General features: G+C 46.6%; 1 protein-coding gene across 1 annotated transcript in view; it reads right to left on the bottom strand.

Annotated features, from left to right (window-relative positions):
- The window catches only part of LOC119159671 (5'-3' exoribonuclease 2), a 77,071-nt gene that overhangs the window by 41,439 nt on the left and 19,929 nt on the right, over positions 1-15,703 (bottom strand). Inside the window, exons 2-8 of the mRNA XM_075890002.1 lie at positions 12,688-12,762; positions 7,781-7,908; positions 6,971-7,082; positions 6,701-6,865; positions 2,963-3,107; positions 2,672-2,722; positions 872-979 (exon numbers count right to left, since the gene is read on the bottom strand). Of these exons, the coding sequence (XP_075746117.1) occupies positions 872-979; positions 2,672-2,722; positions 2,963-3,107; positions 6,701-6,865; positions 6,971-7,082; positions 7,781-7,908; positions 12,688-12,762 (784 nt within the window). The remainder of the gene's footprint in view (positions 1-871; positions 980-2,671; positions 2,723-2,962; positions 3,108-6,700; positions 6,866-6,970; positions 7,083-7,780; positions 7,909-12,687; positions 12,763-15,703) is intronic.

Here is a 15,703-nt window from a genome sequence, read left to right as displayed (position 1 = left end):
GGAGATCATTGAGGCGCGGACCTGTACTGGTGATATCCGCAACTGTGGTAGAATTATTTGCTGGGAGAGCGTTGAATTCCACGGCATCGATACATTTGAGCAGCTGTCGAACGCGGTCACTCTCCGCCATCAAGCAATCGTCGCGGCGGCAAAGGACGAGAACGTCTTCTACGTATAAGATTCACCGGAGAGCTGGACCCGCTCAGCAAGCTTCCGTTTAGCGATGCCTGAGCGGACAGAAGGATTATCAAAGATTTGACGGAGAAGCTGCTTAAAGGTGGCCTAGTCGGCGAAATCCAGCTCATGGTTGAAAAACCAAATAACACCCGAACGGAACGTGGGAGTCTCGCAGGACCGTCCTAGTGATTGAGAAAACTAACGCGGTCGTACTGCTCCAACCATTCCTCAACATCTTCACCGCCAAGGCCAGCGAACAGCGGGGGATCCTTTTGAGGGGTGGTGACAGTCAAAGAAGGCACCCCCTCCCTTTTCCCCCGGACGCAGGCGGGTTGGATGGAGCCGCGGTGCTCTGTTCGTCACGTGACAAGGTCGAGGGCTGGTTGTAAAGATGGCGACCCGAACGTAGCTACAGGGACACGTTGTAGCGGTAGCTAATGAGGCACCACAGCACAGAGAGGACTAGGGGACTGGACAGCACTATCCACCACTTGTAAGGCAACGTTCAAGATTCTTTCTTTTGTTGTCCGGGCCTTAGGCCCACAAAGATGAGTAGATGAAGCGCGTGAATAATGCTCACAATATATGGACTGCACCGGGAACATGAACGTGATACGTCTGATAGATTGTTCTAATTAGTCAATTATCTCTCACTTTAAGCTGATATATTAGAAAGTACGCGTATGTACCCCACCAGGCTGCTCGCAGAGTTTGCAGAACTTGGCTTCGTGGTAGCGCGGGTCTTCTTTGATGACGGTGAAATAGGGCTCATGCGTCAGCAGCCCCAGCATAATAAGGTCGGCTGGAAAGAGAAAAAAATTGTTCAAAAATGAGATGTTTTTAATCGGAATGGTTGCATCGCACATTCCAAATACGGAAAGTTCTAGCTGTCGTTTTCAAGTTCGTGCATCGAAACCAAAAACAGTGGGCGGAACGAGATGACAGAAACCTATAGTTTTTTTCGATTACGTACACCTCTATGTTGAATTTGCTGTGCCCATTAAGTCTCAGTGAAAGAAATCTATTGAAAGCAGCACTTCTCCGACGAGAGCCACCGCGGGACACTGAAAATGCGTGCTTCACCAACCTATAAGTCGATTCTCGAAGGTCACTTATCGACATAGTAGCATGCTATGATGAGTACTCGCATTCACAAGATCGTTGATGACGAGGAAATTCAGCTAACAGACGAAATATGCGTGCCTGTTCCGCTTCAAAAACTACATGTCCCGAATTTTCATTTAAAACCATGTCGTCAGGGGCTACTTCGCAATCTTATGAAAATAAGTATACATTCCCATAACATTCCATTACTTTTACGTGTATGAGCGTGCGTGTGTACGTGTGTCCAGACGAGTGCTTTCGTGTTTGCTGTAGTGTTTGTTTTAAGTGTGCAATGTGTTAATCTCCTATAACTCACACTCAGGAGAGCTGGCGGCAACATAAGGCCTAACATAGCACACGCGTGTACAAATAAGGCAAATATGAGCATGCAGTTGGAATCCGACTGATGCATCAGACTGAGCGCGCACATGACAAAATAAGGCCAGACATTTGGTACAATGATGAATAAATCCTCGTAATAGCACCATCCGTTGCCTCGCAACCACCGTGCTCAGGACCTTCTACAACTTGGACTTATTACCCACCTCTTTATTACGTAAACATAATTTTGTTGTAGCCGATACAAAACTCATCCATGTCATTTCGACTTGATCCTATACACATCAAGGCATGCAGGGGTTGTCTATACCGCGGTTATGGTTAGCGGACGGCTGAACAAAAGGTTGCGGGATTGACTATACCGGTAGCGCTGGCCACAATTCGGTGTAAGCGAAGTGATAGAGCCCTGTGTGCCTAGATATATAGCTACACGTAGAAAAACCCCAGGAAGCCTAAATTTCCGGAGTTCTCCACTACAGCGTCTGTCATTATCAGATCGTAGTTTTGAGACCTGAAACCCCCAAAATTGTAAATGTAACAACCAACGAAGACCCGTCCATTAATCATAACTGTGCTAGTATGGTTGGGAATAGAAGAAATAATTGGTTGCTTTGTAATTCACTTATTTATGTACAATATTGACACTCTCAATTCGGCATCATAGCATGTTATAGGGATTGATAAGATTGATATGTGGGGTTTAACGTCCCAAAATTTTCATATGATCATGAGAGACGCCGTAATGGAGGGCTCCGGAAATTTCGACCACCTGGGGTTCTTTTAACGTGCACCCAAATCTGAGCACACGGACCTACAACATTTCTGCTTCCATAGGAAATGCAGCCGCAGCAGCCGGGATTCAATCCCGTGACCTTCGGGTCAGCAGCCGATTACCTTAGCCACTAGACCACTGCGGCGGGGCTATGTTATAGGGAAGAATTGACTTATTTTTCGTCATCAGTTGGCGAAATTCAAGTTTTGTAATGCCATCTTCGACAAATTACGCCGCTGCGCACTGGGCGTTTTGATGAAGACGCAACAGCTCACTTACCATCTGGACCGTACAGGCAGTGCCTCGTCTGGGAATCGTGCTTCTCGCTGGCTGCGAAAGAAATTAAGAGAGGCGACATGCGATACACTGAATTGTTGACCCATTTGAGGGCCGATTGTTTATCGGTGCGAAAGATCTTCTGGCAATAAGAATATAACCTCTGTGCGAAAGTTGTTTCCTCTAAACAAGGGGGCATTTAAGGAATATACCGTACAATGTGGCACAAATAAAAACAAAAACTGCGTCATTAACAATCTCTTTAACTGCAGAGGAAAGGCTGCGTGCGCTAACCTTGCTGGGCGCGAATGAAGTCCATAATTTTGTGTTCCCCTTCACCGGGAACCGTGGAGTCAGACAGGACGACCTCGATACCGCTCCAGCCAGGATCGTAGTTGAGCCGGTGGTGGATGTAGAAGTTCAGGGAATCGTTCACCAACTCCATGAATTCCGTGCCCTGCGTGCACAAAAACATAAGAAAAAACTGCGGCTACGCCTAATTAAAAGTGCCCTAGCTAGCGTAAGCAAAAACTGGTGCGATATACGCAAAAGTTGTAAAAATTGGACATATCCCACGTGCCAGGGAAATCGATGCAATGCGAACCATGCGGAGTGAAGATGACTGTGAAGTAACTTTTTGTTGTGGAAAACGTTACGGAATGGCGCTAAGCATATGTGAAAATGTTTTACACACACATACGTATGTTCAACAGTCGTACATATTTGTATAACCAGTGGTTTGCAGTTACGTAACGATGCCAAGAGCAACATGGGTATTCAATAACGGAAACGGTAAACTGAAATTTAGCACTTGTGCTTGCGAGGATTGGAAACCTGGATCGCGCTACGTAGATCAACCTCAGTGGATGGCAGTGGAGTACAACTGAAGTTAAACCTACATGACGCTTGGAGTGCATATGTATCATGTTTTTTTTTTAAATTATATGGGTGGCACCGCAACTGAAGATGACGTTTCATAAACATTACGCTTACGTATTGTATTTTTTTTCAAAGGAGTTCTGAGACCTGACGGGGCTTTAGTAGAATACTTGGTTGTCACGCGTAATACCTGGGTCTGGCTCCTGCTAAGACAATAACGTATATCGTTTGCCCCTACTCCATGCATACTAGTCGTCCTCGAGTTTGAACGAAAACGAGCTTCGCAATGCACGGAAAAGCAAACATGGGGGCGATGGAGTGCTTTTCACAATGGCCTGTCTTTGGTGCCCACCCTTCCGAGAATAAAAGTTGGGGGAAAACAATCTTTGGATTGTAACATCAGTCGTCTTCGACTGTCATTATTGTCAAAAATTGCATGCCCATACAACCCCACACTAGAAAAGACGACAATAAAAGCCCGACAGAGTAAAGGCAAGCTCTAAAAAAAAAAGGGGGGGGGGGAGGTATTTGACTCTTATTTTTACAAGCAATTGTCAAAGGCATAACACTCTCTTTAGAGAGGCACGTTGCCTCTCTTTAGAATTGTCATGCAGTGACTCTTCTTTGGAAAGTCGCGCGTTTCACGACTCCTCTAAAAAAAAAAAAACGCAGCATATCCACGGAGTGAGTTATGATGAGTGGGGCGAAGCGTCCATCAGCCCGTCCATGCTTCCGTCCGTCCATTCGTTCTTGCTTCCGGCCGTCCGCGCGACCATCCATGCGTCAATCCATGCGTCCATCTGTGAGTCCGTGCATCAGTCTGTCCATCCGTTCACATGTACGTCCACCCGTCCGTCCGTGCATCCATCCGTCCATCGATCTAGTGAACACTCCAAGTACCGCCATCTCTTATCTCGCATGCACATACCCGCTCTAGAGCGGGTGTTACCGGTGGCTACATACATACATACATACATACATACATACATACATACATACATACATACATACATACATACATACGTACGTACGTACATAGGTACATACATACGTACATACATGCATACATACGTACATACATACATACATACATACATACGTACATACATGCATACATACATACATACATACATACATACATACATACATACATACATACATACATACATACATACATACATACATACATACATACATACATACATACATACATACATACGGAGGAGCGGCAGACCCACGCCATAAGGAACTTCACCCCTAAAAGAGTCAACATGCCTCTCTGAAGAGAGCGCTACGCATGCGACTGTCACGTGTACCAAAGGGTAATCAGAATCAAAAAGGTAGACAGCGGCACCCTCAAGAGGCGAAAAAGCAGCTCCCTCTCCCTCAACTATGCACGCTCTAACCTATGACTGTTTGGTCAAATGTAGTAGTTATACACGACTGTTGTTGAATCCTTTGGATTGATGTTGGAATTGATGAAACTGTTGTAATAGGAAACTGAGTCCCGCATTTCTTGTCTGATTTTCAAGTGTCCACAGGAGTTTGAGGCGGTGGTCGTAAAAGCAGTAGGCGGCGTATTCTGAAGCCTAGGTGCATATGTTGAATGATTACGCCACCATTACTTACTTATGATTACTCATAACAAGAGCGCAGCCGCTGCGCTGAGTAACTTGTGATGGTTCGCACTACGTAGATGTACACCATGCAGCTGAGTTCACGGTTCAGCTCTATTTTCACTAGGTAACATCTTCGTAACGCCCTTCCACGCGCATTATTTAACGAGATATGACTATGTTCAATTGCTTAGCTAAGTTTACAGTGACATATATCAAAAATAAAACAAGGAATGACGAAGTGAGGCATCTAAAAGAAATGATTAAAGCTAGCAAAACAGTTTTAGAAAATAAAGAAAGCTCAAGAAATGCAGGCAATAAAATGTTTTAAATTTGACACGTTTTAAAAATATTAATTTCGGTATTTCAGTGTTCGAGTTACCCGATTCAGGTATTGCATGCATATACTTTATCTGTTGCCTTGAAAGCAGAGATGGAGGAAAGTATGCTTCAAGCGAATCGGCTTATTTACGTTTCATCTGCATACTCTCTCAAGTAGACTTTTTCTTGAAATTTTATCTGTTTGCAATTCACCCATAAAATAATACCCAAATTTTCTAATGGCGGAGAAGAATAGACTATTATTGTGTACCACGTAAACCAAGCGCAAGATTATGTCGTTTTTTTTTTCGTCTGAGCTAATGTTAGATGAACACGCCCCATAATCTGTGCTGATCATCTGTGCCTCCATGTGTGCATGGGGTTGGAGAGATGGTGCCGCATTCCTCCGAACACCTCATCCGAATGACGTTTGGCATGCAATAGAACTTCTAAACACGTCTATAGTACGTTCGAGTTATTTTACTCATAAAGCTAGATAATATTTTAACGATCAGAACAGGGTTCCCGCGGCACTTGACCTCCGAAACGCGAGGATTGCGGAAATGCGCGCACCAGCGCTCACTGCTTCAGGAGCCGCCATTTTTCGAAAAATAGCTGCTGTCTACTAGCTGCCGAATTTACTGCTGTGTGTAATTAGGAAAGTACATATGCCATTAAGAAGCGGCCATATACTGTCTGGCGTTATGCCGCCTCCTTATTCCCCAAAGGCTGCAACGTGGTGGTGGTGAAACATTTAATAACCATTAAATGGTTACAGAGAGGTCATTGGGTTGGGGCCTTATTGGCCTCCTACCCTCACAGCCCTAGGTAGGACACCTATTCCGGAGCTCCATTGGCAAGCAACGCCGCCCGCGCCCTTTGAACCAGGCCCTTTCGGGCCTTCAGGTCTTGACAGCCGAGCAGCTAGGGCCGCCTCCCAGTGCTCTCTCGTGGGGTTGGGGTTGGGGGGGGGGAGGGGTAGATGGATTAGACTGGCACGTCCAGACGATGTGGAAGGTGTCAGCCACCCCACCACAGAACTGGCACGTGCCGTCAAAGGATGAATTGAAATGTTTTAGCACCGCCAGGTACAGTGCAGTATTAGTAAACAGTTTTAAAAGGAGGCGCTCGTCAGCGCGATGCTGTAACGTAGCTTTAACCGAGAACGCGCTTGCACCATTCTGCACGCCGGTGAACCGAAAGAGGGCGCGCTCACCGGCGTGATGCAGTTGCTGTCGAAGGGTTGACGCTCGGGCGGCAGGCGCGTGCCTCGCTCGACCAGATTAGCGCGGAGCTGCGCCATCTGCTGGGCCGACTGTTCAGATTCCTTGGCGCCCTTGAAGCGACGGGTGCGCTGCTGGTTTATCTTTGACCTTGGTGCCTGCGAAGAGACAGGCGCCCAGTAGTGAGAACCAAGAGCTTTCGGAACATGAGAAGTCATTGATGCGACGGTTATTAGGCAGGCAGTTCCCGTGCGTAGCCTTACCACTCCGTCCACGGCAATGTAGACAAGTTTCCTGGGCCTAACGATGGCGAAGATGCGGTCGAGGTACTCGTAGATCCCTTTTAACCTGTCGGCGTCGCTTCTTGGAGCCGGCCTGCTGAACAGCATGAAGAAAACACAAAAACAATATAGTTGACTTTTGGACAAGGTCGGCCGACCTCTCTTCCTCTTAATAAATCTTCTCTCTCTCTCTCTCTCTCTGGACAGTGTCCAATCAACGAGGAAGCTCAAGTACACCGTTTCGTTGGGGTGTTTTTCGTAGTTACTCTGCCGTACCTTCCAATATTTCTTGGAGAAATTAAGCATCCACTCTTGCGATTTGATATTGACATTGTACATTGAGGTGCCTGAACTTCAGGTATACGTATACCGCAGTCGAGATTGACCTTGAAGGCCTGAAATGGTTGTCTTTTAGGTTTATCCATGAATTCGGTTCGACGACCGCATCACTCACCACTACAGGATAATTAGATTATGCGTACTGTGCCGATGCCGTTGAAATTCGTCACCGATTTAACAAAAAAGGAGTAAAAAAAAAAACGAGTCACTTGCATTTATAGGCATTAGGCTGCGCGATGCAACAAGTCCATTGGTGCTAAAAAAGTGCACCAGTAAATGTAAACTAACGCGTGGTTCCCGTGACTAATATATGTGATCATGCTATATGGGGATGACATACAAATCGATACATATCGCACAGCGAAATCGCATAAACTGCGTACAAACTCTTCCGTTTAGGCAGATATACATTCCGTGTCAACATCGCAACTTACTACCGATGCTACGACTTACCTTTTCTCTGGATGCGTGCACATGTGGATGATGCTGTTCATGTCGACGTACAGGCAGTCGAACTCTACATAGTTCGGATTTAGCTTGGTCGTGTCCACGGGGACCTCTTCACCATCAACAATGGTTGGCTGGAAATCGGTAAAAGAAAATAACGTCACGCGTGACTGTAATAAGCTGGATCGTAAAGTACTCATCAACCTGCCTACACGTGCAGTGAATGTCAACGTCACCAAAATGACTTTCGTTTGCAAGCTAACTGTTGCCGAATAGCTGATATCCTAACGTGGAAGTCCTTCTTCCCCACAAATCCCTCACCGCGGACTCTCAACCATCGCCCATCTCGCCTCCCTAAGGGTTCTCGGGCGTGGCTCTGGGTGAATCGATCGTGCCTCCATCAGTGAGATGATACTCATCTTCACCATAGGCATGCAAACGGAGTGTGGAGGGGGGCTTATGGGGGGGGGGGCGCCTAAGTATTCTAAGAGAGATGGGTGCAAAGTCAGCTTCACCCATTCACATAACAGGGAGGGCGGAGCAGCGGCTCGGGGGAGGGGAGAGGGGTGTAGCAAAATAAGCGCCATACATTGACACTACAGGAAAGGGGGCCAAGCACTGCGACAAAGCCTCGCCCTCCCTGGAGGGAATCACGGAGGGCGCTTTAAGCGCTCAAACCCTGAGACAGTGCACGTCAAGTCCGTTGAGTGCACGCGGGCCAGCGCGACAGCTAGCCCCTACTACGGATTCCGGAACAATGACGCGTTTCCGATTCTCTCCTCCAATGAAGTTGTTTCCTCCTTCCTCACTAGTTTCTACGTTCATGCTTCCTACCACCGAAACAAGGTAGCAGTAGCTTTGTCATGATTTCGTGCCCCCGAAAGCAGTCGGAGGAAATCACCGTTAAGCTAAACTCAGAAAGCGTCGCACTCGAGCGCATTCGAGCGTGTTCCTTTGAAGTTCAGTCCACGCTAACTTTATGGGGAGAGAGGAATAGATCTTTTAATGATGAAAATGGAAAAAAAATTGAGCCTCAGAACTGTCTGCAGCAAAGTGCGACACCTACGCAGTAATTCACAAGGGAAGGAGTAATAGGGGATGAAAAGATATATATAGGGAATTAAACATATTGAGAGAAAAGTAAAAGATTGGGGGACGGTTAGAGAAGTCTGCAGACGGAGCCTTGATTGGCAAGCGGTGGACGAAGAGAGGATATCACGGACGGGAAAACCGTCAGCCACGAAATCCACCGTGCGTCTCCTCTAACTTTACGCGTTTATTGTTTGTATGTCATGCTTGGCGTAGTTGCCGACCGACGCCAGCCACGATAAAGTAGCACAGATTTGGTTGCGGCTAGTTTGTCACACGTACTTACGGAACATCTATAGGCGCGATGCAGACGCGGACAAACACAGGAAACAATTGGTAATCGAAGCCACGCGGCCACAGTTTAAGCACTTGCAGAAGGCCCAGCCATTTTGAACTGGTGGCTGAATTCATGCGCGTGATCACTGCCGATCAAAAAGCAAATATTACGCATGTCTGAGGTGGACATCAATACGTAAGTATTAGGTGGTGTGTTCCTTTACTAAAGAGCACCTTGGGGTGCGATGCAGGATGGCGCGAGCTTCTCGGCAGCCGAGTTTGCTCCGAGCTTGCTCTGCAGTGGCCATGACATGAAGACAGTGCGGAGCGCGTGATAGCCGCGTTGATAAAAGTGGCAACAAGAACAGGCGTGGCTTTGGAAACGCATGTGTGACATTTGCGGCGTTTATCAAAGGAACACCGTGTGTGAACACGTTAGCGTGATTGCCACGCTATCTTTTTTGCCAACTCAACACGCGACCCCAAGGACGTGTTCGCGGGAGTTTGTCCTCTTTCGGGCAGGTTCTTGTGTTCCACCTGCTGCATGGAAATTGCCGCTCTCGAAGGCAGACAGGGTGCACACGCAGCACTCTTGAACTGCTCGTTTCGCTCCTATCAAATATTGCAGATAAATATAAGGACAGGTGACCACCAGGGGCGCTCGCATCATGGCGGCAACGCGGCTGGTATTGGCAATGTCGTGACCGCGGTGAAATAGAATGAGAAACATCGTAGCCGCGTGGTGATATCACTTTTACTTCTGCGTGCGTGTGTGCATATAGTCTGTGCGATAAAGCTGATGGATTGATCGCACCGCTCGACGTACGTAGTGTTACTCGGTACAGGCAAGCGTGGTGGACATACCCGACCTTTGCCGTGGGTGTCTGTCAAACAAACTGGTTTACGCGTGAACTCGGATACAAACTCGTTGATTTTGAGCAGGCCCGAGTTAAACTAGTGACCATCGTGGTGCCGGCGTGACTGTCAAGCGTTTGATGGAGTGAAAGCTGAGCGGAGGCTTCTTTGCATATAAAGTGATTTGGTGAACTTACACTAGTTGTGCAAGGCTGGAGACATAGAGAAGCTCGCGATAACCAAGCTTTTTGCAGCTTTTAAAGAGGATAGTCTTTCTTGGGGACCTTCGACAGAAAAATTTTCGTCTGTCTGTCTGTCTGTCTGTCTGTCTGTCTGTCTGTCTGTCTGTCTGTCTGTCTGTCTGTCTGTCTGTCTGTCTGTACGTACATTTGTCTGTTTGTCCGCCCTAACGATACCTCAAACGGCACCAAACGACCAGCCCCATCCGCAGCGCTTACCAATACTGCTCAAGGTTTAGCGTTCATAGTTGTGTGATTGCCAATTAAAAAGCAAATATTGCGCATATCTGAGACGCCACAACAACGCTTCGATGTTTTTTATGTCTGCTTTTATACTAGAAGAGGCACACACAAGTAACTCTAAAGAATGTAGCGTTTAATCGCCCTGCGCTGACAGTGCTCGAAAAGGTGTTTCCAACGTTTCGCTATACGACGTCACGGTGGTGGCACGTGCCCGTCGCTTTGTGTTCTACACCTAATTACCTCCGAGACTGGCGCGCATTTTTCTCCGCGGGCTGCACGCCTTCGTTTTCGAAGATAACTGCCAGATGGCACTTGTGTCTAACGTGCCTAGATGCGCTCGTTCACCTTCGCCACACGCTCGAGGCACTCTAACGCAGCGCCTGCAGAATACCATTCATCGATTTTCTTGCGCAGAACATCAAACGTTTTGTTCATTCTCTCCAGACGCAAGGCTATCGTCTTTCTACGACATTTACAGCGTAACATGTAGATTCGGGCCAATGTTTGAAGTTTTTCATCTACTCATGCGTGTGCTCAGCTTCGAAGTGAAGACCACATCAGTTCTGTCTTAATTTTGATTGTACCAATTGATTGAGGCTTAACGAACATTACATTGAGTTGTATTGTCCTCATAGATAAGGTTTCAATTAAAAGGCCATCATCTCGGGTGCAATTAGCAATGCCATGATCAGTATGGAGCTATTAAACGTAATCATGGTTAGCAGGATACTAATGGTCGTAATATCAGTAAGGGCTAATAAATTAGCTTGGTTTTAATAGCGTGCTCACGATTAAGGTCGCGTTAATTGGCGTAGTTTAGTTAGCTCGTCAAATAGCATGCATTAGTTAGCCCAGTTCAAGCTTTAGATGGCTTCATCAGCATGGTATTCTTAAGATGTGGCGCAATTACTGCGCCTTACCATGACTTGGCATAATTAGCTTGGTCATAGCATGTCCTGGCCTAACTAGCGAAGTATATACCGTTCACCCAAATATCTAATTAGCTGGCTGCACGTGCTCGAGGGCTAGCAGGTGATGACAACAAAGACGACGCGCACCGGCCGAGCAGAGCGCTTGAATGTACACGCTGACACGTGGTCTCACTGGAATGTACAGACCAACACGTGGCCTCGGATTTAGCTGCGGTCGCGACGTTGTAAGACGCTCGGCCAGTATTGATCTCAGAGGCACCGTGCTGATTATTCTAAAGCAGACTTAGTGAAAGCAATAAAGGTTTCAAAATAAATTTAAACACCCCTGCCTCTAAAAGTATCACCACGAAAAGTTTGTCTATTTTAATGAATGGTTACACTTCTGCATGCTCAGTGGAATCACAAATAAATGAAAGTAGATGCCTCTGGTTTGAAAACACCGCCCAACTTTGTCGACCGTCTTTGACGCGATGACTGGTTCCATCGTAACCAATGAAACGTAGCGTGCTGACGGGTGGATTTGACTTTTTCGTCCTGCTGGCCCGTTCACAAGGGGGTGTAGCCGGAGCTCGGAAATATCTCAAGTTTCGCGAAACTCGGCTGATCCTGCATAGAGCCCTAAATACGTAATTCTAGAGACCTTAGATGTTTTCAGGCTGCGCTGAAAGAGCGACGCTATGCATGAAAAAAGCCCTCTGCCGACAATATGGCGCTGTCTACTTCGGCAGGTGTCTACTTCGGCGCAGTGGTAGTACATGCGTACAGCCATTGACTCTTCCACACAGTAAAATTCATTCATGTACGTCTTACAAATCATTCTTCTTTGCAAACTATCATTCTATACTCTCAAGACCAAAACATTGTTGACGTGTCGAGGAGGTACGAACACATGGCACGCCAGCAGTGGTAATTGCGGTAAAATGAAAGCTGATCAAACAACCCATCATTGCATTAATCATACCAGGGCGTAAATGGTTCGAGAACCACATTACGGGTGGCCGCAGATAAGACCTGGACTCGCGTAATACGGCCGTCCGAAGACTATTGTGTTTTGATGACATTGCCGATGCACGCATGCAGACACGCGGTAAATATTTCTTAAATGTTGCATTTTTCTCTGCGTGTTCGTCTGTTGTTTTCTGCGATATTCTTTACTATCATGATCAACCAACTTGCCCGAATCACCATTCTCGTAACGTTTACATGTGTTTTTAGAAAGATTTTCGCTTGCCATTTATGTTGAGAAAGCAAAATGAAAAATAGAAATGAAAATGTTTACCTTCTCTTCGACGCAGTGGACGACAATGCACGGGTATTTTTTGCTGATCCAGGAAAAGAAACCTGGAATTCCCATCTGCACAACATGTACAGGCCAAATAAAACATTCTTAGCCCAGCTTTACGTAACGGAAAGGACTGACGCAATATTCGTATGAATGTTACGCGAAACGTTTACATCATCAAACTCAAAGCGACATTCAAAAGGTTGCCAGCTTGCTACCTGTCATTGTATGGTTTAACGCAAGCAATGTTGAGTAATGTACTTGGGAAACAATGGTGAGTGATGCTGTTGGGAAACCAAAGTGTTATTTAAATTAAAAACAGCATTTATGATCTTTCAGTGTCCTACAAGAAGGATCCAGAGATGGCACGATCAGCGCGTGCAGCGTAAGTGTGGTGTCATGCGCAAGCCGCACGCTCCATGTACATTTTATTCCTCCTCCTCTATGAATTACGGGTTCACTAAGTATCAAGTGTCGTCTGACCATTCTGCTCGTGGGCCGTTTTCCCGCCTGTGAACTCTCTACGCTACATCCGTATACCTCCATGTAGCCACAACAATTTGTGCGACCCAACGCTTATTGAACTGCGTGCGATGGCAGCAGTGACGTAAGTGGCATTTATATTAAGTAGCTTACGTCAGACCAGAGGTATAGCCAAAGGGAGTTCGGCCCCCTCTCCGAATTTGCTTACGTATATATCCACGCACACATACAAACGCGCACAGATATACATAAAGCATCATTGATCCCCAACCCCGAAAAATAATTATCAGCATATCCATGGAGTGAATGATGATTAGTGGGGTGAAACGTCTGTCTGTCCTTCTGTCTGTCTGTCCGTCCATCCGTCCGTCCGTCCGTCCGTCCATATGTATGTATGTATGTATGTATGTATGTATGTATGTATGTATGTATGTATGTATGTATGTATGTATGTATGTATGTATGTATGTATGTATGTATGTATGTATGTATGTATGTATGTATGTATGTATGTATGTATGTATGTATGTATGTATGTATGTATGTATGTATGTATGTATGTCCCTACGTCACTCCTACACACACTAGAGCACGCATCAGACGAACGGACGGATGGACGCTTTGACCCATTCATCACCATTCACGTCGTGGATTTGCTGTGAATTTCTTAATATAAGAGAGCCATCTACCCTCTTTAATCGTCAAGTATATGAAAACCACTAACGCCATCTAGTGATAATATTTCCAAGGACATATATACGGAACACCATCTAGTGAGCAATTCATGAACTAGAGGTGGATACATATATACTACATACAAATGGAGGATGGAACAACCCACCTAAGGAGCTACGTCCCTAAACACATTCTGGTTGTGCTCCGGGATGGCGCCGTGGTTAACGCCTCGCTTTCACATTCTGATTACGCCAATGCGCCAAAGTTAGCACCACCATAAAGCCATGTTCACACTACGTGCGCTACGTAAGGATCCTCGGTAAGGATCGTAAGCGTAGACGCAATCAATTGAATGAGCTTACTTAGAAGTTGTAATACTTAGCATAAGAACGTAATCTGAGAAACGTAAATGTTACCGGGCCCGCGACTCCTACGACAAATATTGATGCAACCATTACGCAAGACCAAAACAGTTTCGGTTTCCACTTTCCGTTGGGGCTTCCGGCTTCGCCCGATTCCACGTCTTCATGTGCGTCATGAAAACCATGCAGTAGCGTGTGTGTGCAGTTGATTTGCCGGTCTAGAGGGAAGATGCTACGCCCGTTAAAATGAGAGCGCTCGTCATGTGTTCCCTCCATCTCAACGAGCCCAGCCAACGCGAACATTGCTAGGTGGCAACATTTGAACCGAGCACGCAACGCACATTCATTGTGGTGATTGACGCGTACATACGTGGTCGCTAGCAATGGACGATACAGCTCTTACGCGATACTACATGTTACAAGCTGCCACTCTAGCGTCGCCAGCGCGTAGTCGGCGATGGGAATGACAGCAGGTTAGTTCGTTCCGTACGCGAGCAGGGACAGTGAAAAGATCAGAGACGTGAGAAAACAAAACAAACTTTACTCTAGTGATATTGCAGCCACGGGATCTAGTACAACACTTCAATACAACTAACAAAATACATGAACACTTGATACAACTAAAATATATATAAAAACAATAAATCAGCTTATGAGAGAGAACTATTACAAACTACACAAACTAACAACAATAGAACTACGAAGGAGAAAGTTCGAAGGTATAAACAGGTGAAGGCATACGTGTGATGACCGGCAGCGTTGCGTCCCCGACGATCGGATGCGAGAAGTCGAAGAGAGTTCGGGCATGACTGCGATGTCGGCGCTGTTGCAACGCTGGTGGCTCCGGGAGGCTAGTGCTTGCAGGTGACTTCGAGCACGTTGAGCTAACTCGAGGCGAAGTCTCGATGTCTACGTTACGGACGTTATTATCCTGTCACAACTACACGAACGGATAAGTTTAGGTAGCCAGCCGATACAGGGCCACACTAAAAACTTCTAGAAGAGATGCTTGTTATCTGTTTCTACACCATGTTGTTCAGCGACTAGTCTGCGTAGCAGGGCAAAATCCTGCGCTTAAATCCCCCTCGTGTCTCCTCGCTCTCTTCCTTGGGGACAGGACACCTCTACATAGGTTCAATCATGCGCGTTTCATTGATGGAAACTCCGCCCCAAAAATATATTGACCCCACCCCTTTTTAATTAGGAGAGGGCCCTCAACTAGCGAGAGTGACAACCTGTTGGGGTGTTGTCATACGACTTGGCCACCAGAGGTTATCTAACGGTTTTCCCCGTGGGAACGGTCAGACTGTTTGGCTCTCAGCCGGTGCGTCCCGTAGTGTAATCCTTGTTCGGGGTACATCGCGGCCTTCCACGACCCTTCAGACGACGCCGCAGTTACAAAAGAATCAAACGTCGGCGGCGACGTTTGAAGAAGAGCACCCCATTCTGCACTTCTCGGCTCTCTTTCATGCGCCCGCCGTTACCACGGTCAG

The sequence above is a fragment of the Rhipicephalus microplus genome, chromosome 3, assembly GCF_043290135.1.
Source record: "Rhipicephalus microplus isolate Deutch F79 chromosome 3, USDA_Rmic, whole genome shotgun sequence".
NCBI classification, from domain to species: domain Eukaryota; kingdom Metazoa; phylum Arthropoda; class Arachnida; order Ixodida; family Ixodidae; genus Rhipicephalus; species Rhipicephalus microplus.
This window is presented reverse-complemented; position numbering and strand designations above follow the sequence as displayed.